We start from the raw sequence: 25,768 nt of genomic DNA on the forward strand, positions 1-25,768 counted from the left end.
CTGGATAAGAGCGTCTGCTAAATGACTTAAATGTAAATGATATGCAATGATTCATCTCCCATGTAAAAGCTCTTAGAATGGCCAGCAGATGTTGTAGTTTACGGTACAGATAAATGACTCACATTACTGAAACAGCCTGTTCGTCCTTCTTTCCACTCTTGTATGGCTAAATGAGAACCTATTTCAGTTAAACAATGGCATCACACAAATAATCCAGACAAATAGTTGAATGAGTTCCGGGGCTAACTTATACAAATGTCTTAGTTTTGATATATCTCTTATTTGGTCATAGCTCTCTAGCACTTATACCGTTTATAAAATAAATAATAAGATCTAAAACACACTTTTACCATTTATAAAATAAATAATAAGCTCTAAAATACAACGAATGTCTAAACACAAAAGTGGATGGAAAAGGAAAAATGGAGTAAGATGGACAAATGGATAACGGACACGGGTGACAAATGAAGTTTAATGGGGTTATAGTCATTCAAAGAGTTCAGAGTTCAAACAGTCAGATGGTTATATAGGACAAAGTGCAAAACCAGAGACACTTTTGTGGTCATAAACCACAAAGAACATTAAACAAACCATTCCTCAACCTAATACAAATAACCTGGGCTCATCACAGTTCTGGCATGTCTGACACATAATATTGGTGACCAGAGTCATATAGGCATATACTGTCTGTATATGGCTCTGTTGGTGAACTGTTTCTTTCACCAGGATTAGATTCTGGTTTTTATTTGGGAAAGCATTGGGCAATATACCCCATTTCTTCAACAATCTGCTAACACATTCAATGGGGATTTAGCTGGGTGTTATTCTCTTTCTTCCTCTCTCTTTTCTCACTCGATCTTATCACTCGTTTCTCTCTGTTAGTTCATTGAGATCAGTGTTACTCTGCTGGGAGAGTAAAAGTGACCTCAGTCTGAGTCATTGACACAATGTCCGTAGAGTATCAACTGTCCTGCCCTGACACACACACACACACACACACACACACACACACACACACACACACACACACACACACACACACACACACACACACACACACACACACACACACACACACACACACACACACACACACACACACACACACACACACACACACAGAGAGAGAGAGAGACAAACACACAAACAGACACGCTCTGGCCCTGGGACAATCCCAGATTCAGAGATGCTGGGTGACTGACGGACAGACACACAAAGTTCTGGTGGATGGTGGACAGACAGACAGACATACAGAGAGACATTGGTAAAGAAAGTTGCCGCATGACAGGGAGAAAGGGCAACAAGTGTACTGTGGCGAGGGCTGAGATCCTATTGGTCTGCCGTCAGCGAATGGGAGCGCTGCCCGGAAGCACGTCACAGAGTGCTAGTTGTGGAGGCAGCCAATCGCTTCCCTATGTAGATCCTGCGAGAGAAATATACTGCTAATAATGAAGGATGCACATTTACCTCCTTGTTGTATAAAAACAGATTGCTGCTATTAGGAAAGAGATCTATCATTTTAAAAAGCATCAGGTGCTGGTGGTCATATAGTAGGTTACTACATTATCGTTACTAAGACAACCTGTATCTCTATCTCTTAGTGTCGGTAGCTTATATGTCCTGTATTTATCTATTATAGTGCGTGTATATGCTTTCGACTGTGTGTGTGAGAGTGAGTGAGTGTGTGTGTGTGTGTGTGTGTGTGTGTGTGTGTGTGTGTGTGTGTGTGTGTGTGTGTGTGTGTGTGTGTGTGTGTGTGTGTGTGTGTGTGTGTGTGTGTGTGTGCGTGCGTGCGTGCGTGCGTGCGTGCGTGCGTGCGTGCGTGCGTGCGTGCGTGCGTGCGTGCGTGCGTGCGTGCGTGCGTGCGTGTGGTGTCTCTTACCCTACTCCCAGTGTGAGCAGGTGCGAGACAAGCAGTGAGGGGATGAGGATCATGAGGACGTCAGAGGAGAATAGGCCTCTTTTCATCACCTCACTCTTCCTTACGCTCAGAGAGCCCGACTGCTGCTTCGGGTGCTGGAACACAAACTCCCTGAGTGCAAGAGAGGCATAAGGCAGAATCGAGAGAGAGGGAGGAAAAAAGCGAGGGAGAAAGGGAGACAAGGAAGATGAAGAAAGAAAGAGATGGAGAAAGGGGAACATAGAGAGAAGAAAACACGCTTTGTTCCTCAAGATAAAAGGAGATTTCTCAGGAGAAATTCTAGTTCTCATATTTTCTCAGAATATTTCAAGAAAAGACTGTGAGCTGTTCAGTAGCGCCATAACATGAGAAGAAACATACATTCATGTACATTAATGTAAAAATTAAATGAAACTATGTGCAAGACTATCATCCGTCATGTTTAGGTGTAACAGAGAGAGATATCTGTCATGTTTCAATGTTACTGTACAAGATTTCATTCATTATGTATAAAAAATAATGACTACATTCCCTATAGCACATCCACAGGCTCCTCATGGGTCAGTACTTGTTATAGGCAGCCAAGTACTTGTGTATTATTTAACCGTTATTTAACTAGGCAAGTCAGTTAAGAACAAATTCTTAATTACAATGACGGCCTAAAAATGAAACTAGGGGTGAAATGATTCACTGAGACATGGTCAATGTAAGGTAAATGGAATTAGAACGAATTAGAATGAGAATCAATTCGGAGTCGTTCCAATTCGATGCGTAGGTTCTTACTTTGGTGGAAGGTTCTCTGGCCGACTGGACCAGTCCCATACCCACTCGGAAATGAGCCTCCTCTCCCCATCTTCTTCGGACTGAGATGGAGAGGGGGAGGAAGAGAGAGGTAGAGAAGAGAGGGAAAGTTAAATGTCAATTATCAATTACATTTGCCATCATGTTTTGACTAAGAATGGCGCTGCAATGTATAGCAGCCGTTTTACCGGGCTCCTGACAAATTCTGCTATTTTCAGTTTTTTTTGTCCTAATATGAACTTTTTTTGTAAATAATGTTTCCGCCATCATTTCCTATGACCGAAAATAGCTTCTAGACATCGGAACAGCTATCACTAACATTGATTTGGATGAAGATTTCCACTTCAATGAGGCGGTGGCGCAGGACATACTGCTGACCCCAGACCAGGCCCTAATCCCCGTAAGAGAGGCCGACGTGCGGGCACCCTGACGAAACTACGTCGGCGAGTACATAAACCCTCCTTGTATTGGATAACGTACAATCACTGGGGAACAAACTGGACGAGCTCCGTTCAAGACTATCCTCAATACGGATTTGGTCAGATGAAGCTAAGCTACAGGACTGTTTCGCTAGCACAGGCTATGATATGTTCCGGGATTCCTCCAATGGCATTGATGAGTATACCACATCAGTCACCAACATCATTAATAAGTCAATCGATGACGTCGTCCCCACAGTGACTGTATGTACATATCCCAACCAGAAGCCATTGATTACAGGCAACATCCGCACTGAGCTAAAGGCTAGAGCTGCTGTTCTCAAGAAGTGGGACACTAATCCGGACGCTTATAAGAAATCCCACTACGCACTCCGACGAAACATCAAACAGGTATTCACAGGCATTCACGTCAAATCCTACCACACCGGCTCTGACGCTCATCGGATGTGGCGGGGCTTGCAACTATCACGGATAACAAATTATCACAGAAATCCAGCCACGAGCTGCCCAGTGAGGCAAGCCTTCCAGATGAGCTAAATGCCTTCTATGCTCGCTTCGAGGCAAGCAACACTGAACCATGCATGAGAGCGCCAGCTGTTCTGGACGAGAGCGCCAGCTGTTCTGCATGTGTGATCATGCTCTCCATAGCCAATGAGCATAAGACCTGCAAACAGGTTAACATTCACAGGGCTGCAGGTCCAGGCGGATTACCAGGACGCATACTCAGAGCATGCGCTGACCAGCTGGCAAGTGTCTTCACTGACATTTTCAACCTCTCCCTGACAAAGTCTTTAATACCTACATGTTTCAAGTAGACCACCATCGTCCGTGTGCCCAAGAACCAGAAGGTAACCTGTCTAAATGACTATCGCCCCGTAGCACTCATATCTGTAGCGATGAAATGCTTTGAAAGGCTGGTCATGGCTCACATCAACAACTTCGTCCCAGACACCCTGGACCAACTCCAATTCGCATATCACCCCAACAGATCCACAACACCATCTTTATTGTAGTCCACACAGCCCTTTCCCACCTAGACAAAAGGAACACCTATGTGAGAATGCTGTTCATTGACGACAGCTCAGCGTTTAACAAGCACATCACTAAGCTAAGGACCCTGGGCCTGAAGACCTCCCTCTGCAACTGGATCCTGGACTTCCTGATGGGCCGCCAACAGGTGGTGAGGGAAGGCAACAACACATCCGCCACGCTGACCCTCAATATGGGGCCCCTAAGGGTTGTGTGCTTAGTCCCCTCCTGTACTCCCTGTTCACCCACAACTACATGGCCACGCACGACTCCAACACCATCATTAGGTTTGCCGACGACACAATGGTGGTAGGCCTATAGGGAGGAGGTCAGAGAGGCAGTGAGATGCAAAGAACAACAACCTCTCCCTCAACGTCAGCAAGACAAAGGACCTACAGGAAATGGAGGGCTGAGCATGCCCCCATTCACATCAACGTGGCTGTAGTGGGACGGATTGAAAGCTTCAAGTTCCTCTGTGTCCACATCAATAAGGATCTATCATGGTCCACACACACCAACAGGGTGAAAAGATTTGGCTTGGGCCCTCAGATAGTAAAAAGGTTCTATAGCTGCACCAGTGAGAGCATCTTGACTGGCTGCATCACTGTAACTGCTTGGCATCTGACACAATGCACTACAGAGGGTAGTGCGTACAGGCCAGTACATCAATGGGGCCGAGCTCCTTGCCATCCAGGACCTCTATACCAGGCGGTGTCAGAAGAAGGCCCTTAAATTTGTCAAAGACTCCAGCCACCCAAGTCATAGACTGTTCTCTCTGCTACTGCACAGCAAGTGGTACCAATGCACCAAGTCTGGAGCCAACAGGACCCTGAATAGCTTCTTTCTCTGTTGGGAAGGGCCCATAAGTAATAATTTCACTGTTAGTCTACACCTATTGTTTGCAAAGCATGTGACGAATAATTGGTGTATTTATTTGATTTGATAACACTGACTTGTGTGGTGTTAGAGATATCTAATAGCAAAGGATTGCTACAGTAAAATATGTCATTTGAGTGTTATGTGCCTGCATGCGTGTGTGTGTTTCGTACCTGTATGGTAACACAGTCTGTACTGCTGCTGCCTTCACTGTGGGGAGGAGAAGCAGTGGTCTGCGGAGGAGTCACCACCAGGGGAGGACTGAACAAAGAGAGCAGGTCAACGGGACTTCTCAGTAAAAACCGACATCCATGTGTGTACACACACACACACACACACACACACACACACACACACACACACACACACACACACACACACACACACACACACACACACACACACACACACACACACACACACACACACACACACACACACACACACACACACACACACACACACACACACACACAGAGGGGGAGAGAGATTTTTGTTGGTGTAGGATACTGACCTGTCTTTACTCCTCTCACACTCAAGCTGTGCCTCCAGCAGGATCCTCTCTAACTCCCCCTGCAGGGCCCAGGAGGCTGTGTCCTGTTGTTGCCCTGTCAGACTATCCCTGCTGCTCACTGCTGATATTAGCTCCTCCAGCTCCACCCACGAGCCTGTGTGTGGGGGGGGGGGGGGAGCATGTCAGAAATCAGCTCAATGTAATTGAAGAATCCATAGAATCTAAACAAACCATTTCTGGGAAAATTGGAACACACTAAACAAACAACAACACAAAGTGTTATCTATCCAAAATGGAGATGTATGGATAAACCACTTCTCCAATCTTTCTGGCTCTATAACAAAGAACAAACAGCAAAAACATATACATAATCAATTGCAAATCTTAGAATCAGCTTATATCCAGAACCCACTGGATTCTCCAATTACATTGAAGGAGCTACAGCTCAAAATACAAACTCTCAAACCCAAAAGGCCTGTGGTGTTCATGGTATCCTAAATTAAATGCTAAAACATTTAGACCACAAATTGGCTATACTTAAACTATTTAACATCATCCTCAGCTCTGGCATCTTCCCCAATATTTGGAATCAAGGACTGATCATACCCCGATCCACAAAAGTGGAGACAAATTTGACCCCAATAACTACCATGGGATATGCATCAACAGCAACCTTGGGAGAATCCTCTACATTATCACTAACAGCAGACTCATACATTTCCTCAGTGAAAACAAAAAACTGAGCAAATGGCAAATTGTCTTTTTACCAAATGACCGTACAACAGATCATGTATTCACCCTACACACTCTAATTGACAAACAAAATAAACAAAGGCAAAGTCGTCTCATGCTTTGTTGATTTCAGAAAAGATTTTGACTCAGTCTGGCATTAGGGTCTGCTATACAAATTGATGGAAAGTGGTGTTGGGGTGGAAAACATATGACATTATAAAATCCATGTACACAAACAACAAGTGAGCAGTTAAAATGGCCAAAAAACACATACATTTCTTTCCACAGGGTTGTGGGGTGAGACATGGATGCATCTTGAGCCCCACCCTCTTCAACATATATACAGTGGGCAAAAAAGTATTTAGTCAGCCACCAATTGTGCAAGTTCTCCCACTTAAAAAGATGAGGCCTGTAATATTCGTCATAGGTACACTTCAACTATGACAGACAAAATGAGAAAAAAATCCAGAAAATCACATTGTAGTATTTTTAATGAATTCATTTGCAAATTATGGTGGAAAATAAGTATTTGGTCAATAACAAAAGTTTATCTCAATAATTTGTTATACACCCTTTGTTGGCAATGACAGAGGTCAAACGTTTTCTGTAAGTCTTCACAAGGTCTTCACACAATGTTGCTGGTATTTTGGCCCATTCCTCCATGCAGATCTCTTCTAGAACAGTGATGTTTTGGAGCTGTTGCTGGGCAACACAGACTTTCAACTCCCTCCAAAGATTTTCTATGGGGTTGAGATCTGGAGACTGGCTAGGCCACTCCAGGACCTTGAAATGCTTCTTACGAAGCCACTCCTTCGTTGCCCGGGCGGTGTGTTTGGGATCATTGTCATGCTGAAAGACCCAGCCACGTTTCATCTTCAATGCCCATGCTGATGGAAGGAGGTTTTCACTCAAAATCTCACGATACATGGCCCCATTCATTCTTTCCTTTATATGGATCAGTCGTCCTGGTCCCTGTGCAGAAAAACAGCCCCAAAGCATGATGTTTCCACCCCCATGCTTCACAGTAGGTATGGTGTTCTTTGGATGCAACTCAGCATTCTTTGTCCTCCAAACACGATGATTTGAGTTTTTGCCAAAAACGTATATTTTGGTTTCATCTGACCATATGACATTCTCCCAATCTTCTTCTGGATCATCCAAATGCTCTCTAGCAAACTTCAGACGGGCCGGGACATGTACTGGCTTAAGCAGGGGGACATGTCTGGCACTGCAGGATTTGAGTCCCTGGCGGCGTAGTGTGTTACTGATGGTAGGCTTTGTTACTTTGGTCCCAGCTCTCTGCAGGTCATTCACTAGGTCCACCTGTGTGGTTCTGGGATTTTTGCTCACCGTTCTTGTGATCATTTTGACCCCACGGGGTGAGATCTTGCGTGGAGCCCCAGATCGAGGGAGATTATCAGTGGTCTTGTATGTCTTCCATTTCCTAATAATTGCTCCCACAGTTGATTTCTTCAAACCAAGCTGCTTACCTATTGCAGATTCAGTCTTCCCAGCCTGGTGCAGGTCTACAATTTTGTTTCTGGTGACCTTTGACAGCTCTTTGGTCTTGGCCATGGTGGAGTTTGGAGTGTGACTGTTTGAGGTTGTGGACAGGTGTCTTTTATACTGATAACAAGTTCAAACAGGTACCATTAATACAGGTAACGAGTGGAGGACAGAGGAATCCCTTAAAGAAGACGTTACAGGTCTCACAGGTCTGTGAGAGCCAGACATCTTACTTGTGTAGGTGACCAAATACTTATTTTCCACCATAATTTGAAAATAAATTCATAAAAAATATATATATAAGTTTGTCTGTCATAGTTGAAGTGTACCTATGATGAAAATTACAGGCCTCTCTCATCTTTTTAAGTGGGAGAACTTGCACAATTGGTGGCTGACTAAATACTTTTTTGTCCCACTGTATCAACGAATTGTTGAGGGCACTAGAACAGTCTGAAGCACCCGGCCTCACCCTACTAGAATCTGAAGTCAAAAGTCTACAGTTGGCTGATGATCTAGTGCCTCTGTCCCCAGCCAAGATGGGCCTACAGCAGCATCTAGATCTTCTGCACAGACTCTATCAGCCCTGGGCCCTGACAGTCAATCTCAGTAAGAAAAAAACATAATGCAAATAATGCATGCAGAGCAGAATTAGGCCCATACCTGATTATTATCAAAATCCAGAAAAGAGCCGTTAAATTCTACAACCACCTAAAAGGAAGCGATTCCCAAACCTTCCATAACAAAGCAATCAAATGCAGAGAGATGAACCTGGAGAAGATTCCCCTAAGCAAGCAGGTCCTGGGGCTCTGTTCACAAACACATACAGACCCCACAGAGCCCCGGGACAGCAACACAATAAGACCCAACCAAATCATGAGAAAACAAAAGATGATTACTTGACACATTGGAAAGAATTAACGAAAAAACTGAGCAAATTAGACTGCTATTTAGCCCTAAACAGAGAGCACACTATCGCAGAATACATGACCACTGTGACTGACCCAAACTTAAGGAAAGCTTTAACTATGTACAGACTCAGTGAGCATAGCCTTGCTGTTGAGAAAGGCCACCATAGGCAGACCTGGCTCTGTGCACACTGCCAACAAAATGAGGTGGAAACTGAGCTGCACTTCCTAACCTCCTGCCAAATGTATGACTATATTAGAGACACATATTTCCCTCCGATTACACAGATACACAAAGAATTTGGGAAAAAAAGAAATTGTGATAAACTCCCATATCTATTGGGTGAAATACCAGTGTTCCATCACAGCAGCAAGATTTGTGACCGGTTGCCACAAGAAAAGGACAACAAGTGAAGAACAAATACAATTGTAAATGCAACCCATATTTATGTTTATTTATTTTCCCTTTTGTACTTGAACTATTACATTGTTAAAGCACATTGTAAACACTGTACATAGTCATAATGACATTTGAATTGTCTCTATTCCCCTGAAACTTTTGTGAGTGTAATGTATTACTGTTCATTTTGCAACCTCTCAGTAATGTTGCATCTGAGAGAAGAGCTAATCCTGGATCATTCCATAGTTTACATTTCAGTTAATCTTATTCAATCACATTGAATCTCCCAGAATAACTTTACTGAAACCTAATTCTGGAAGGCTAAACCAGGTGGAAGGTAAAACCAACACAGCCTATCAGCCTATCAGCCATGCAGGTGGAATGACACAGCAGGAACAGACAAAAAATAGACAGACAAATTCTAAAGATATTGTCATTGTTTGTTGTTGCTCAATCATTACAGTAGATGGGCTAATGTTAGGACACAAAAATGCAGAGGGGCTACCCCAAAGCAGGATCGACGAGTTAGCCAGCTAACTTGCCTAAATATTCCAAATTATTTTTGGGGGGGAAAGATAAGCTTGAAATGGGCATGGTCTAATTTATACGTTTGGCTTTATTATAGTGAACCAGAAAATCAACAGTCATTTCTCATGGTTTATCAAACATTGCTGGCTAACTCATTGATCCTTCTTTTTAGTAAAACCCTCAGGTCTGTGTTGCTGTTGTTGTTGGACATGACATAGGTATTCGGTCCCCTTTAAAGTCGCAATCCAGGATCTTAAGCACAACAAGTTGGTAACATATAGTACACATGGGATTCACCATACGAATTGCACAAAAAAATATATATCTGTAGGACGTAACATATCATACACAATTTGATGACGTAGTACACAAAAAAACGGGAACCACTTTTGGCTTGTGAGCATCACCTTCAAAACTAATGGCTGAAATTATTCAAGAGTACATTTTTAAGCAGACAGGACATCCCATTCCTGACATAGTATTAGACAAGACCCAATGACTTACTGACATAAGGGCATTTGTAACAGCGAATGTTGTGTTTCCCCCTGGTCCTTAGTTTAGCTTGAGTGTAACACACACAATAAACAGGGACAACCACACACACACAACACACACACTAACACAAAAACAAACAGGGACAACCACTGACACAGCCTGACAGAATGATTATGTAAGATCTTATTTCTGTATGAGATTAGCCACCCTTTACTCTCCCGTCTCACTCTCTCTTTCCTCTCCTGTCTCATTCTCATCTATTTCCTTATCTCTCATTCTATCTCTTTCTCTCTGCGGAATGCAAACATCATCACCTGCTCTCCTCCTCCACACATCCTCCCATCCCCTATTTTTGTCTCTTCCCATTTATTATTTGCTTTAGGGTAAGTGAGAGATCATATAGACAGCAACAGTGGAGAGGGGGGTGGAGATGGGGAAAGGGGAAGGGAGGGCAGAGGGCAAACTGTGCCATTGCCCTAATTTTCCTCCCAGAATGAGAGAGAGAGAGTCATGACATAACCACTGGCTGCCAGCCTGCTCGTTCTCTCTCTCTCTCTCTCTCTCTCTGTGGCCTTGACCAGGCTGCACTGCAGCAGCACCCAATGTCTGTCAATAGCCCAGTATCCTTCCATAGAAGTACTGTAGTGCATATCAGGTGTATGTTATGTGTGTTAATATAGGCCTAGTTCTTGAAAAACAAAGCACAGATGTGTCGTTGTGCCAAAGCTTTGTGTATGTCCTAGCTGTGATATTATGAAAGTTATACAACATCCCCCATGTGCCATAGAGGCTATAAACAAACTGTACAGTGAGCTATAAGCTTCAGGTAAATCTCCTGGGCTTTAATTGGCTTAGTGATATACAAACTGGTGAGTCATAAAATCTGTTGACAGGATGACCATGTCAGTGGCAACAACAATGATAACTTCAAAATGGCATACTTACATTTCTCTCATTGACATGCCCATTTTCTCACAAGTCCACGTTAACCATGCATTAGGTCGTGGATAATGACTATAAATAATCGTTGTCCATTAATAAATTAAAATGTGATAAACAAACTTATTCTGGTGAAAGAGGTCACTGTTCATGCATCATTAATTGATTGTTACTAAAAATAAGCATTGTAGGCCTAATGAGGACGAACATAATAATTTATACATCAATAATGTTATTTTCCTGATGGACCCCTCTTGGAATTATTTATTTAAATGTTAGCCTAGAAAAACAGTTGAACATAGTTTATCCCTAGGGTATACACAGAGAAAGAGTCATCATAGGGCAGTTACAAGGCTTTTTTTTATATATATATATATATAAACATTTCATAGTTACTACAGCACAAATCAATCACAATTGACCCGACTTTGCATTGACCCAATAACGATCCATCGCCCCAAAACCCTTACCGTACAACGCGTCCTCTGGAGTCGACGAGCCTGACATGGTTAGTGGCTGAAGGGTGGAGAGAGATTCTGAAACGGACAAAAACGCACAGTGTGGAGAAAACGGTGTGTTATAAACCGCCTACCGTATGTCGCTTTCTCGTGTATTGTTGTTGCCTTAGCGCGTAGACCGTGACGTACTGCACGCAGTTATCCCTCCCTCCCCATGTGCAGGGCATGTCGAGGTAAACAAAACCGACTGAAGCTCAACAGCAATTTAATTAAGAGCCACACAGCAATTTAAACTAGCTGACAACACGTGTGTGGTGGATTAGAATACAATAGATACTCCCATTAACATTTGACATGAATTTCAATGGCCTACACATTGGAAAAGTGTCGTTCTTTGCAATGTTTTGAAATGTTTACTCCACACACTGATATGTGTACCCCGCTTGAACCGTTTGCCGTCTGTAATTCGTTGCGTCAAATGAAGGGGCTTGTGAGTTGTTGTGACAGCTTGTGGTGGATGGACAGTGACTCATCTATTTCGTTCCATTGAGAGGAAGCCCGGCAACTAGTGACATCAGCACTCCGCGGGCTCATGCTCATTCTGCCTATGAAGTAAGTGCATGTTGTTGTGTCCGTAGAGATAGCACAGCACAAGGGCGTGGGTGCCATGACGCACAGTAGCTCCTCTCAGTCCATGTTTTTGCACTTTCCTTCTCATCATTGTCCTCTTCAAAGAACCGCACGGCAAGCTGCAGTGGGGTGGGGGGTGGAGGGAGGGGTGAACATCAATAGATGAAAGACATCTCTTATAAGAAGAGTAGATATGTTGATGATTATGTAGGCTATTATGAACCTCTTCAGTTGATGTTGTTGATGTTGTTGCTTTGTGTCCGTTATACAACTGGTTGTCCTGCTCCTTATAGGCAACACTGCCACCTGGTTGCCACAGCTCCTAAAGAAGACTACAGTATCTTTACTGCAGGCCCTTACATTAGGCTACAGTTTTCACAACTCGCCAGGCCTATAGAAATACTGTACTCGTGTTTAACATGTTTTGTGCAGTCAGACACTTTTTACTACCGCATTAGCATTGCATTTTTAGGGACAATGCAATTTGTATTGATTCAAATACAGCAGTCATTGTCACAGAAGGCTGAAGAATCAGTCCTTCTCCCGTTATGGTGTTTTGCTTTCCGTCTCTGGCCAACCCTTCGGGCCCTTAAAACCCTGGCGCCAACGATCCACAAGTTACCCGGGGGCCAAAACTAGGTCTATGACACTGGCTTTAACAAACTATTCCTTTGCCCCCCCCCCCCCCCCACCTATTGGTTTAGCTTTGTTTCTCATCTCATCTATCCTCCCGTTCTGCCCTGAGAAAGTCATTATGAGATACAATCGTACAGAAACCCAGAAGTTACCCATTCATCAATGGAATTTAAGATCTCTGTGACAATGTTCCGTCTTAGACCACGTCTCTGTGTCATAGAAGATGAGATGCATTCTGGGATGCCCTGCTCTTAAAGAGTCCAGCAAATGACCGTCTGTGGTGCTAATCCATCATGTTTTACGTTCGCAGATAGAGAAATAATACAACCTTTTCAGGTAATGGCTACGGTAAGATCCTCCCATTAGACAATGTTCCCGATTCTACCAGACTGCATTAGGAGATGATTGATGACTTGATCTGAGTCGGCACTAAAGGCTTCTGCTTAAAAGTCGCTTTTGTAGCCGGCCAGACGTGACTGGCTTGATTAATGAACGCCGGGACTAGTTGTGTTCCTCCGTTGGCTCCCGTGGACCCAGTGAAAACAGGATCTGATTGGCTGCCCCGCCGAGCCCGTTTGGATTAGCGTGATAAATAATAATTACACTTCCTGGTCTCGCCCCTAGAGGACGGATGCCTATTGACTTATAGAGGGATCACGGATCAACACTTCTCCATGGTTCTGTATAAGCAAACAACTGAGGCCTATTGCACTTTGAAGCGCTTGGTTCACACTTCTAGTTTAATGAATTGAGGGACATGACTGCAGCCACGGCCTTTTGTAAAACTTAATATCTGTCTCAAATCCGCCGAGGATGAGTACTTAATATTAATGAAGTATTAGTGGCTGTCATCCTCTCTCAACTGCCACCATTGAAACATATGCACGTATTTACCATGGCCCATAATATTATTCATAGTCCCTGGTGGATCTTTAATCAATGAACCTGTTCTTCCTCTGCCGTTTCAAATGTACATTTAAGGCTGAATGTAGAGCAACTGGGCAATAACAGGAGGTACAGAGAGAGAGAGAGAGAGAGAGACGAGAAGACAAGATAAGTAATCAGGGTTGATAAAATGGGATGAGATCTGTCAACCCCCCCAAGGCATTTACCTTATCTCTCCATCTCCTCTCCCAGCCAGCCTAGGTGGTTGACACTAGCCTGAGGTGATAAGTACTGCAGGAATGATGATACAGTCGCAACAATACAAGAATAAAATTGCCTGAATCAATTGGTTCTAGTCAAGGGACTATATAATATACTCTCTTTCATGTAAAAGAGAGAGAGAGAGAGAGAGAGAGAGAGAGCGAGCAACAACCTGAGCGTGACTGAATAAAACAACATATTAGATGTATCCACTGGGGCGTGACATCACAGGGCACTGCTTAATTTGCACATAAACACACACATGCAAGGAATGTGCAAATGTGTGTGGCAGTGTAGTCACACACGTACACATAGAGTATGTACACACACACACACAAAGATATACACACATAGGCATACACACACACACACAGAAAGACCTCGGCATAAATTGCAGCCAGGGCCACATTTATCTATGAATCATCACTGGGATAAAACTGCTTATACAGTAGTTTTTTCAGATTAACATCAAGGTGATTTTGAACATATTTATACTGTAGATACTGTATCCATACAGAACAGCTGTTTAACCTTATATTTTAACCGTGTGTATGGCTATGAATAGAATTCTAGGGGATCTGTTTTTAGGGGAATATTTCTATGGTGCTTTACCCATATGCACTCTCTCCATTGTTCCCCTCATCAAGATTCCTCTGGTTGTGCTTCTTCTGTTCATATTACGAGCAACATACGTCTGCAGAATTCGACCTGTCTGTTCTTATCCCTCTCATCCTCTCTCTTTTCTTCTCTGCTTCCCCCTCTGCCCTTCTCCCAGCCCTTTACAGCTGACCTTGGTGTCCGGTCATACCTCCTTCCTTTTCCAACCTCACACACTAGGGTCTCCCCCCCCCCCTTCTCTCTCTCTCACACTCTCCCTCTATCCCCATCCCCTAGTGACTCCCCGTTCCCTCTCTGCCCATTGGTCCCGCCCCCTAGATCACTTCACTCCTTCGCTCGACTCTCTCCCACTCTCCCTCGTTCCCTCTCTCTGCAGCTGTACATACTCTGCTTTTTAATTAGACAGACACACACAAGCCCCACCTTCTCCTGCCTCCTACTGTCTCTCTCTCTCTCTCTCTCTCTCTTTCGTTCTCCCTCCCTCTGCTGACAAGTGTACAAGACTTGTGCGGCGTCACTGGGAGGGAAAGAGAGGTCAGAGAGGGAGAGCGAAAGAGAGAGGGAGACAGAAAGAGAGGGAGCGAACTGAACGGAGCATCTAAGAGGATAACTGCCTGTTTGTTCACTGTGTCTCTACTCCTGCTCTCCCTCCCATTCTGTCTCACACACGTGCCTGCACACACACACACACACACACACACACACACACACACACACACACACACACACACACACACACACACACACACACACACACACACACACACACACACACACACACACACACACACACACACACACACACACACACACACACACACACACACACACACACGCACTGACATTCACCTGCAAAGCCACAGTTCTCAGGCTGGGAGATGAAGAGGCTCACAGTTGAGGAGATGAATTTGGGGAGAAGAGAGTGAAACAGAGGGCACAGCAGAGGGAGTGAGAGAGGGGGGGACAGATGGAGTACTCACTGATTATATTAGGGAACGGAGGATCGGAGCACACAAAGCAGCAGTGACAGAGAGGAGTGAAAGAAAGAAAGAAAAACTGGAGCGATGTGAAAATGAAAGAATACCAAAGAACAACAAACAGCGAGGAGGACAGAGAAGAAGAAGCATGTGAGTGAAACAGTAAAGTGAGAGAAGAGAAGAAGAGGTGGTGTGTGTGACTCCTCTGTTCAGTGTCCTGAAGGATATACCGAGCATCACTTTACTTCTACCCAAACAGCCCACGACAGAGGGAGAGGAGGACTAGTCCCAGGAGAGGAGGGAAAAGAAAAACAGAGAATCGGAGGGCAAGTGTAAAATACTGATATAAGGAATACATGCTCTTCGTTGGTGCAGTGGATTAACTGGTGAGTTATTGGTTTCTACTTGGTTATCCTTCTCTTGCTTTCTACTCTGGTGTGTAACCTTGTTACAACCATGGTTAGAATTGACTGGGGGAGAAACCTGTGCTGTGCTGTGTGTGTGTGTGTGTGTGTGTGTGTGTGTGTGTGTGTGTGTGTGTGTGTGTGTGTGTGTGTGTGTGTGTGTGTGTGTGTGTGTGTGTGTGTGTGTGTGTGTGTGTGTGTGTGTGTGTGTGTGTGTGTGTGTGTGTGTGTAGGTGCTCATGCGTGTGTGTCTGGTTGTGTGCACAATGCTTGCGTGTGTGTGTGTCTGTGTGAGTATGTTTGAGCGTGTGCTTGCATGTGTGTGTGTGTGTGTGTTTGAGTGCATATGCATGTGTGTGTGTGTGTGTGTTTGAGCGTGTGCTTGCATGTGTGTGTGTGTGTGTTTGAGTGCATATGCATGTGTGAGTGTGTGTGTGCGTGTTGGAATGTGCTTTACAGCAGGTGTGGGAGTTGTGTGTGAGAATGTGCATCTTTATGAGCAGCTTTAAAGGCCAAGGGGCTTAGATTGGGTCGTCAGAGATGCCGATTTGCACATTGAAGCAGAATGCTATCAGTGCATATTCTCCACGAGTAAAAGTGTGTGTGTGTGTGTGTGTGGTGGGGGGGTGTATGTCACATAAGGTTGGTGGCACCTTAATTGGGGAGAACGGGATTGTGGTAATGGCTGGAGCGTATGGATGAGATGAGAGCACGAGTGTACACTGTGTGCATCATGCGATGCATGCCTTGGTGTGTGTACTATATGTGACTTTTTATATGTGAAATGTTACAGCGTGTGTTCTCATTGCGCCCATATGGTAAATGGAGTTCATAGGTTACACAGATGTTTTTTTCTTCTTCATGTTAACAGTATCACACTCACTTAGGCGTGAACACGCTCGTTCGCGCACGCACACACCCAGATACACACACGTCCCTACACTCTTACCCCCTTGCTTCCTCTTTGTAGAAACACTGTGCTGTTAGGGCTGTCTGTCATTCTGCTCCCTATCTTTCCCCTCTCACTCTCATCTCATCACTGTGCATTTCTAGGGGCCCCTTTAGGCTCCGTGCCAGAAATGTGACCTTGCCGTTTCCGCCATATCACCATCTCTCTCTATCTCTACCTCCCTGTTTCTTCGTTTAGATATCTCACTTCTTCCACTTCCCCTATCCCTTCTCTCTCTCTCCATTTCTCCATCTCTTTCATACTCAGACTTTCTTTCTCCCCGGTTATACATCCCCCCCTTCGTGTCTAGGATGTTGTGTGTTCTAAATCAACTTACTTGGTAAAATAAGGGTTAGATTAAAGTGATGGTCTGATGTCCAGGTGTCTTAAATGTGATCAGGATGAGCTTTCCTATTCCTGAAATACAGTGATGTGCTCTTGGTCTTGGGACATTGGGCCAGACAGGGACATTGCAGCACAACAGCTTGCCAGCCCACAGAACATAGTGTGCCATGGCCTAGACAGTGTATCCCCATCACCTGTTCCCAATGCTATTCAGGCCTTTGAAACTACGCCACCGCAACCACCTGGCATGGGTAACAAAATGTGACTTTACATCTTTCATTTTCCCACTTGGGAGACTTATCAATAGAAAACCGGACTGATCCCGTGGGTGACATTTGGCACGAGACCAAAATGACGTTATATTCTGGTTGTACATGTTTTTTGTTGAGAAGACGTGAAATAACGAGATTTACAACTAAACCGTCTCTGTTGCGCCCAGATAAAAAACATATTTTTTTCAAGATAGCACCAAGATTACAGATTACAACCAGATAAAGACGTCTTTTTCAGGTTGCTAAAAAGACAATTAACAAAATCAAATTTTCCAACTAGTATACAACCTGACCACAACGTAAAAGTAATAATAATTGCAACTAGTTTGCCGGCTGTTAACCTAGTTTGCCACATATTGTGGATCCCCTTGAATTAGCTTCCTGAAGATGGTAATGTGGTATCACTGGCACTTCCCACTGACCTACGAGAGCAAGCCACTGTCCTACATCCTTCTCCGGTAGTGGAGTTGGGTCAAGATAGCACGGACGGAACAATCATTTCGGACACTCATTGGAAAAATTGTGAGTAATCCGGCTAGTGGCTCAATTTGGTGAAAATTGAGATAGCCTGGAGTTACGAATAACCTTGCCTTAAACCTGAAAACTCATTCAGCCTCACGGAGGTAATACCCAGGCCTTTTCTCCAGAATCCAACATATTTTTGTGGTGCACTGAAGACCTCGGTTGAAAATGCTAGCGGTAACATTAGCTAGCTAGCTGCAGGATTAGCTGTAACCTAGCTAGCTACGAAGTAATATAAGCACAAATGCACTAACGAGCAAACCAGCTGATTCAATTGGCTGGTCATTAATGTACAGCGATTGTCTTTATTATTTGGTCTAATAATGATAAAATACATATTTTATTTATATGCTCTAGATCCTCAAAGTTCTTTCCAGACAGTTGCAAAAAGAACAAACATGAAAACAAATAATAATACAAAAACAACATTATGATCCAAAAGAGTGAAATTCTCAGCAATCTTTCACAACATCTAACATACCACGTTGTAGGCTCAAGGTATACATCCTTAACCTGTTATGTTGCTGTAGCCGATGGCTGTCCAGCTGTAGATTTCTATTGTAATGTGACCTGGCACCTGTGAAAACATATTGTTCTGTCAAGCTATGTGTGAGCTATGTGCGTAGAGGGACATGTCACGTCAGCTTACTTATTAGAAGGTTGGGCTCAGCTCTAGCCTGGAGTCTTCTTTAGTCTTGTTCACTGTACCACAGCTTATATGTTACACACAGTCCCAGCTACATCTACCGAAGGATTTACGGACTGTATTTCATCTATTCTCGATGGGCTGATGTGTGTGTGTGTGTTTGTACACGTGTGTTTCCTGGGTCATTATAAAACTTAATGAAATATTTTCCCACGAGAAACTTCTGTAGCGAGATCCTTAATCTACTTCATAAATTACAGTCATGAACAGACATAATGCAATGTGCACCTACCTCGAGGCTGCTCCTATGAGGTGTGTACTGAATTGGACTCTCTCCCTTTCTCTCTCTCACACAACATTAAACACACCCGCTATTACCTCTGTTCTGCCTGCCCACAGAAATATAACCACAGGATAAACCATCACTATTGCTTTGTGCCTATGCTGTATATATTGTTCAGACAGCTCACCGGTCTATAAATCCAATCCCCTTGGCTGTGCAGGTATCTCTTCACTCTCTCCCCTTGCTCCCAGGACCAATAACTGGTCATATACCTTTTCTTAGTTCTTCTCCTGGTCCTTTACTCTGATGTTCCTGATCTACCACTTCACTGAACCCTAACCATGACATTTTCTCTCCTCCCTTGCGAGGGGGGTTCTTCCCTCCCTCCCGCCTCCTCTTTCTCTCCCTCTCTCTAAATATATCCATCCATGTCTACCTACCTACCTACCTACCTACCTCCACCCAACCCTCTCCCCCTTCCCCTGTCGGTGGCTGTGCGTGTACACAGTCATGTCGGATAAAGTTAGCCATGCCCAGACAATGCAATCTGACACGCCTTTACATAACAATTCAATCTGCAGCACTCTGCCTGCCTCCCCCTCAACAAACACACACAAACACACACACAGAGTGCAGAACTCCAAGGTGCTTTATTGGCACAAGTTGTAACAGCACGAGAAATCAAATATGTCATATATAACACAAGACTTAGCCTCCAGCTCCAATTTGTCTCCTGTATATATGTAACATTGGTCTCTCAATGTCAACATGGCTTAGTAAGCACAGAGATCAAACATGACGTTATTCCATTGCACACCTTCACTTCTCCTGCCTGCTGATTTTATCTGTTGTCTGCCAATGAAGCTTAACATGGAAATGTCACATGAGGAAAGGCTGGGCCTCAGCCACAAGAGTGTGCCGAGCATTAAGAGGCACTGGATTCATTAAACTGTCGGCGTAAATCTTGATCTCAGGGCAGTTTGCAGACTGAGTGGGAGGAGAGAAAGGGAGAGATGGAAGGAGAGAGAGGGGGTGGATAGACAGAGGGTGCAGAGGAGGGAGAGAGATAGAGAGGAGGAGAGAGAAAGAAAGGGAGGGGGTGAGGATGAGAGAGAAAGAGAGAGAGAGAGAGAGAGAGAAGAGGAGGATAATGAGAGAGAAAGAGGGTGGGAGAAAGAGAGGGTTGGAGACTGGATGGGAGTTTAAAATAAGAAAATAAAGAAAGGGAAAAAAGGAAGGAGTTGTAGATGAAAGAAAGATAGGGAGGGGTGGAATTGGGTTGACATGGAGGAGAATGAGTGGAGGGTAATGGTTCTGCAACGAGTGGAACTTGGGAAATCTGTCAGGGTGAAGGGTGAATGGGAAACACTCTTCATGGACAGAGGGAAGATTGAGGAAAGAGAGAGAGAGAGAAATTTAGTTTGGAAGTGGAGAAGGAGGAAACGGGGAGGATGACCGTCAAGGTTAAGAAATAGTGTCGATCAAATCCTGGCCATAAAGAGGAAGAAAATAAGGCTCTGTTATAGACACCACTGAACTACAGTATTTCATGATCCTGTATCATTCATAAAGGCCTGTCCACATCTAGCACTATAATATATGTCATTTAGCAGACGCTTCTATCCAAACAGATTTATGCATTTATTTATTTTTTTTAACTTATGGGTGGTCCCGGGAATCAAACCCACTATCCTGGTTTTGCAAGTGCCATGCTTGACTATCTGAGCTACAGCACAATAACTATTACAACAAACATCATTCTAATTCAAATGAATGACTGTCTGTCCTCCCACTACATGGTTTCAATGCTGCGATGATCGTTAATCATTTGCACTGAACAAAAAATAGAAATCAAATATTTTACTGCATTGCTGTTCATATAAGGAAATCAGTTATTTTAAATAAATTCATTAGGCCCTAATCTATGGATCTCACATGACTGGTAATACAGATATGCATCTGTTGGTCACAGATACCTTAAAAATAAGGTTGGGGCGTGGTTCAGAAAACCTGTCAGTATCTGGTGTGACCATCATTTGCCTCATGCAGTGTGACACTCCTTCGGATAGAGTTGATCAGGCTGTTGATTGCAATGCTGGCAGCAGGAGTGACCACCAGAGCTGTTGCCAAAGCATTTCATTGAACAACGTTGACATCAGCAAACCGCTCGCCCACACGACGCCATACACGCTGTCTGCCATCTGCCCGGTACAGTTGAAACCAGGATTCATCCATGAAGAGCACACTTCTCCAGCGTGCCAATGGCCATCAAAAGTTGAACTGAAGTCAGGTCAAGACCCTGGTGAGGATGACGAACACGCAGATGAGCTACCCTGAGGCGGTTTCTGACAGTTTGTGCTGAAATTCTTCAGTTCTGCAAAAACACACCGTTTCAAAAGCTGTCCGGGTGGCTGGCCTCAGATGATCCCGCAGGTGAAGAAGCCAGATGTGGAGGTCCTGGTCTGCGGTTGTGAGGCCGGTTGGACGCTCTGCCAAATTCTCTAAAACGACGTTGGAGGCAGCTTATGGTAGAGAAATTAAATGCTGGTGGACATTCCTGCAGTCAGCATGCCAATTCTACGCTCCCTCAAAAACTTGAGACATATGTGGCATTGTGTTGTGTGACAAAACTGCACATTTTAGAGTGGTGTTTTATTATCCCAAACATAAGGTGCACCTGTGTAATAATCATGCTGTTTAATCAGCTTACGCCACACCTGTTATGTGGATGGATTATCTTGGCAAAGGAGAAATGCTCACTAACAGGTATGTCAACAAAATGTGTGCACAGCATTTGAGAGAAATAAAACTTTTGTGCGTTTGCAGAATTTCGGGTTATCTTTTTTATTTCAGCTCATGAAACACGGGACCCAACACTTTCCATGTTACGTTTATATTCCGGTTCCGTGTATAACGTTTCATTCACATCTAGCACGATAAGCATAACAACAAAATCATTCTAATTCCAGTGAATGACTGTGTCCCCACTACATTGTGTTTCAAAGCAGCAATGAAGAATGTCTGATACACGCTCCTCAGGGAGTCACATTTAAGCAGGTCGTCGGTACACAGATCCACACCACAGTGGTAACATGGATGTAAAACAAGGATGAAATCCTGTGGTTTCCACATCCACTAACTTATTCACATCTGTGCAGGAGCCCACGGTCCCCCCCCGGGCCCATTAAGCGTGACTGCGATTATAATTCATCCTAATAATCGTGTTTTTAAAAGGTTGACGGCTGTGACAAAGATGTTCCTCTTTTATAAAAAGAAACAAGATCTGAAAAAAAGGGAACGTAAATAACAGCGATGGCCCCTGGGGTCTCTATTCCCTAAATAACCTCTGAGCTGTGAGGCAACACTAATTGTCTCTGGCTCCACAGAGAGACTGTCAGACCACAGGCCTGCCTCTTGTCACAAAGCATCTTGTTACGGCAGGACACTTGTCAATCACTGAAAGTATATGTCTGTCTGCATGTCTATTATCTTTGCTCTTCTCTCTATCTGTGTTGTTCTGTTTCTCTCTCTCTCACACAAGCAAACACACTCTCTCCCTCTCTCTGTCAATGCTCCCTCATTCTGTCTTTCTCTCATTTTCATTACTTATCTTAAAAGACACTTAATCTCCCCTTCACTCACACTTTGTGCGTTTCTCTGTTGACCCTGCTCTTATGAATGTTTAACAACTGGCTTATTTATTATGAACTTCATTCTTATGAGGTCCATTTCATTATCTTCCACGGGAAATGTGAGGACAACAATATGAAGACTAATTCTCTCTCTCTCTCTCTCTCTCTCTCTCTCTCTCTCTCTCTCTCTCTCTCTCTCTCTCTCTCTCTCTCTCTCTCTCTCACCTCAGGAACCCAGGCTATTCTGTTATCCTGCACAAAGAGTGGAAGATGAGTCACTAAGAAGAGGTACTGGAAGAGAGAGAGAGAGGAGAGAATGTGAGAGAGGAAGATAGACCATTATGGGGAGTCGCACAGTGCTGTCCCACATCTTACCAATCCATTCTTCCTCCAGCCCCCTGGGACAATGCTAAGCGGACAGGAAGGGCCAGCCTGTATATTCGGGGGATGGGAAGGATGGATAAGGTGTATTCAGAGGAGCTGTGCCTATTCGCCGGTAGATACAGTGTCCCTGTCACGATTCCATCTCCTGGGATGTTATTAGAGGTACGTTGGCGCTGAGTGCATCCAGGAGTCATGCAACATAACTGTGTGTCCTGCTCTCACGCCCACCTCTCTCTTCTGGGTCTTCTGACTTATTTAATGTGAAATAACATGTCCTCTTTTAGATGTAGATTTTGTACGAGGCATACTTTAAGTTGGCACTTGCTCCCATGTTTAATGTGCTGACGTTATTATACTTTTATTGCGGCTCTATGGAACTGCTCTTTATACGGAAATCAGGAAGCTGAGTGGACGAAAATTATAAGTAAATTAAGTTCTGTGGACTATGAGACTCCGGTTCACCCTGAAGACTGACTTTATGATGTTAAAGCTCCGAATACAGTTCTCTCTATCCATAGTCTGAGCAAAGCACAGACCTTCTGGCTTTGGTTACATTTCTCAGGAAGTCAGATAGCTAGAGAAACACACACACACACACCTGAGAAAGGACCAGTCCTATGGAGTGCTGCAGAAGGGGGATGGCAGGACGGACGGCACTGCAGTGTGACAGTTATCTCAAATCACCTCTATGATCACTCAAACCAACAAGCTACAGCTGTCGCCCCAGATCTGCTTGGTGATGGAACTCCAGCTCAACAAATGCGACATTACATGTATCCCATTGTCATAGAGAAGAAACGAATTGTCAACAGACAAATTGCATTGAGATAGAATAGAATTACTACCTACTCTCCGACAGAGGACTTTATCACGTCAAACGGCCTGCAGGGACTGTGGATGTCGAGGGGAAGAACAAGACGCCACAGGAGACATGGTGAGCAAAGAGCCGAATCACTTGCTCATTGGCCAATACACCAACAGCAAGACCGCCGACAAACCGCCTGGCGCCATGACCGTGCGCTCCGTGCTGCTCAACCGCGACTCGCCGGACATCGAAAGCCGCCTCAAGCGCCGCCGCAACCGCACCCACCAGGTGCGCTTCAAAGACCTGGAGGATGGCGTTGTTGGCGGGACCACTGGCGCTGGAACCAAAGGCCCAGAGAGGACTGCCGCTGAGCGTGACAGCCCCCACCCCCTGCGGAAGAACACCCGCATGAGCCCCATGGCCCCCCAGGGATGGCTAACAGAGAGGTCAATGGGGGACGAGGTTTCCTCCAACCAGGCCTCGGTGGTTGGGGCTGTCCGAGGAGATATGGCAGACACTATTGAGGTAGTGGCAGCATTTTTGGCACGGGCACCCCCTCACCCGCTTACCCCGGGGCCCACGCGCCGCTGCTGGGCACCACCATCGCCCCCACGGCCTTGCTCCCTCACACTACCTCTCTCCCGGAGGCAGTGCGCCAGCATGGCTATCCAGACCCCCTCCTGCCTCAAGAAGCCCAAGCCACGGGCGCCCTCGGCTGTCAGCACTCGCAACCGAAATGTGGGAGACTCGGTGGGGGTGAATGGGGATGACGAACAGGACGATAAAAAGGATGAGTACTACACTACCCACAACCACATTTCAGAACCTGCATCTATAGATGGAAACGGCCTTGGGTCTAAGGCTAAACAGGGATTGGTGGACCAACCCCACTGCCTCAGGACTAGCGAGGCGAACACTGAGGCTAACACCAGCTCCCCTGCTGTTGGGAATCACGTGGACTCTTCCAGGCATGACTCTTCTTCTTCCCCTCCCCCAGTTTGGCTTCGGCACACTGCAGAGCCTTGCTACTGCGGTTCTGTGACCTGTGGGAGGGAGGGATCTAAACGCCAGGGGAGTGCAACTATGTCCCAAGTAAGGAGGAGATGGCGCATGAACCGTGGTATCAGTGACCCGGGAAGGGAGGTGTCCTACTGTACCACTCCCACACAGACAGACAGTCCCTGTGTCTCCCCTCCTAACTCCCCACCTCCCTCAACTGTGCAGCCCTGCACCTCCCCACCTCCCTCGACTGTGCAGCCCTGCACTTCCCCACCTCCCTCGACTGTGCAGCCGTGCACCTCCCCACAGCCCTCGACTGTGCAGCCCTGCACCTCCCCACCACCCTCGACTGTGCAGCCCTGCACCTCCCCACCTCCCTCGACTGTGCAGCCCTGCACCTCCCCACCTCCCTCGACTGTGCAGCCCTGCACCTCCCCACCTCCCTCGACTGTGCAGCCCTGCACCACCCAAACACAAACTGACAGTCTCTGCACCTCCCCGCCTCCTCCCACCGTGCAGCACTGCGCCTCCCCGCCTCCTCCCACTGTGCAACACTGCGCCTCCCCACCTCCCTCGACTGTCGAACCCTCCACCCCCAAAACTCAGACTGTGCCTCTCTATGCTTCCGTACCTAAAACTGTGCCAACCTCCACCCATCCATATTGTGAAACACCACCACTGGTGGCTCTGCCTTGCGCCTCCGCACCCCGGTCTATCTGTAAATATCCCCCGAAAAAATCAGCGCTTCCTCCAACCTTCCATCTAAAGCTCAAACCACTCCACCTCTCGCTACACAAACTGAAACGGTCCCACCCAAACTAACATGCACCGCCAGAACTACAACCACAGCCTCAAATCCAAATTGTCCCACCGCACCACCATCTCCAACGATAGCCCCCTATACAGCCCCTAATGGCCATGACCCAAAACCAACTCCTGTTCTAGCCCCCTCCACTGCCCCAACTTGCCCCACCCCAACACCAACTCCAAATATAGC

The 25,768-nt window shown here is 45.3% G+C and overlaps 2 protein-coding genes across 6 annotated transcripts; one reads left to right on the forward strand and one right to left on the reverse strand.

The window, feature by feature from the left end:
* Window positions 1-452: 452 nt before the first annotated feature.
* LOC124048620 (BCL2/adenovirus E1B 19 kDa protein-interacting protein 3-like) lies at window positions 453-19,231 on the reverse strand. Of its 2 annotated transcripts, XM_046369587.1 has the most exons (7): window positions 19,139-19,231; window positions 11,536-11,601; window positions 5,561-5,714; window positions 5,220-5,307; window positions 2,684-2,763; window positions 1,883-2,032; window positions 453-1,423 (listed from the first exon to the last, which is right to left on the reverse strand). In XM_046369587.1, the coding sequence occupies exons 2-7, from the start codon at window positions 11,570-11,572 to the stop codon at window positions 1,375-1,377; spliced, it is 558 nt and encodes a 185-aa protein (XP_046225543.1). In that variant the 5' UTR covers window positions 11,573-11,601; window positions 19,139-19,231; the 3' UTR covers window positions 453-1,374. The 2 variants fall into 2 exon arrangements, with proteins under 2 accessions (XP_046225543.1, XP_046225542.1); XM_046369586.1 differs by lacking the exon at window positions 19,139-19,231 and having other exon boundaries at window positions 11,536-11,674.
* On the forward strand, window positions 11,760-25,593 carry LOC124048618 (extensin-like). 4 transcript variants are annotated; one of them, XM_046369582.1, is made up of 3 exons: window positions 14,938-15,916; window positions 22,814-22,871; window positions 22,978-25,593. In XM_046369582.1, the coding sequence occupies exon 3, from the start codon at window positions 23,899-23,901 to the stop codon at window positions 25,591-25,593; it is 1,695 nt and encodes a 564-aa protein (XP_046225538.1). In that variant the 5' UTR covers window positions 14,938-15,916; window positions 22,814-22,871; window positions 22,978-23,898. The 4 variants fall into 4 exon arrangements, with proteins under 4 accessions (XP_046225539.1, XP_046225538.1, XP_046225537.1 ...); XM_046369581.1 differs by having other exon boundaries at window positions 14,938-15,680; window positions 15,790-15,916; window positions 22,814-25,593; XM_046369583.1 differs by lacking the exon at window positions 14,938-15,916 and adding an exon at window positions 11,760-12,135 and having other exon boundaries at window positions 22,814-25,593.
* The last annotated feature ends 175 nt before the right edge of the window (window positions 25,594-25,768 follow it).

The sequence above is a fragment of the Oncorhynchus gorbuscha genome, linkage group LG11 (genome assembly GCF_021184085.1).
Source record: "Oncorhynchus gorbuscha isolate QuinsamMale2020 ecotype Even-year linkage group LG11, OgorEven_v1.0, whole genome shotgun sequence".
NCBI classification, from domain to species: domain Eukaryota; kingdom Metazoa; phylum Chordata; class Actinopteri; order Salmoniformes; family Salmonidae; genus Oncorhynchus; species Oncorhynchus gorbuscha.

Excerpts from the sequence above, each read along its gene's own strand:
- LOC124048620 (XM_046369587.1), bottom strand. The coding sequence starts at position 11,572 with ATGTCAGGCTCGTCGACTCCAGAGGACGCGTTGTACG. Across the intron at positions 5,715-11,535 it reads TCCAGAGGACGCGTTGTACG|GCTCGTGGGTGGAGCTGGAG; the intron begins GTAAGGGTTTTG and ends CCCCACACACAG. Across the intron at positions 1,424-1,882 it reads CTGCTCACACTGGGAGTAGG|GATCTACATAGGGAAGCGAT; the intron begins GTAAGAGACACC and ends TTTCTCTCGCAG.
- LOC124048618 (XM_046369583.1), top strand. The coding sequence starts at position 23,899 with ATGGTGAGCAAAGAGCCGAATCACTTGCTCATTGGCCAATACACCAAC.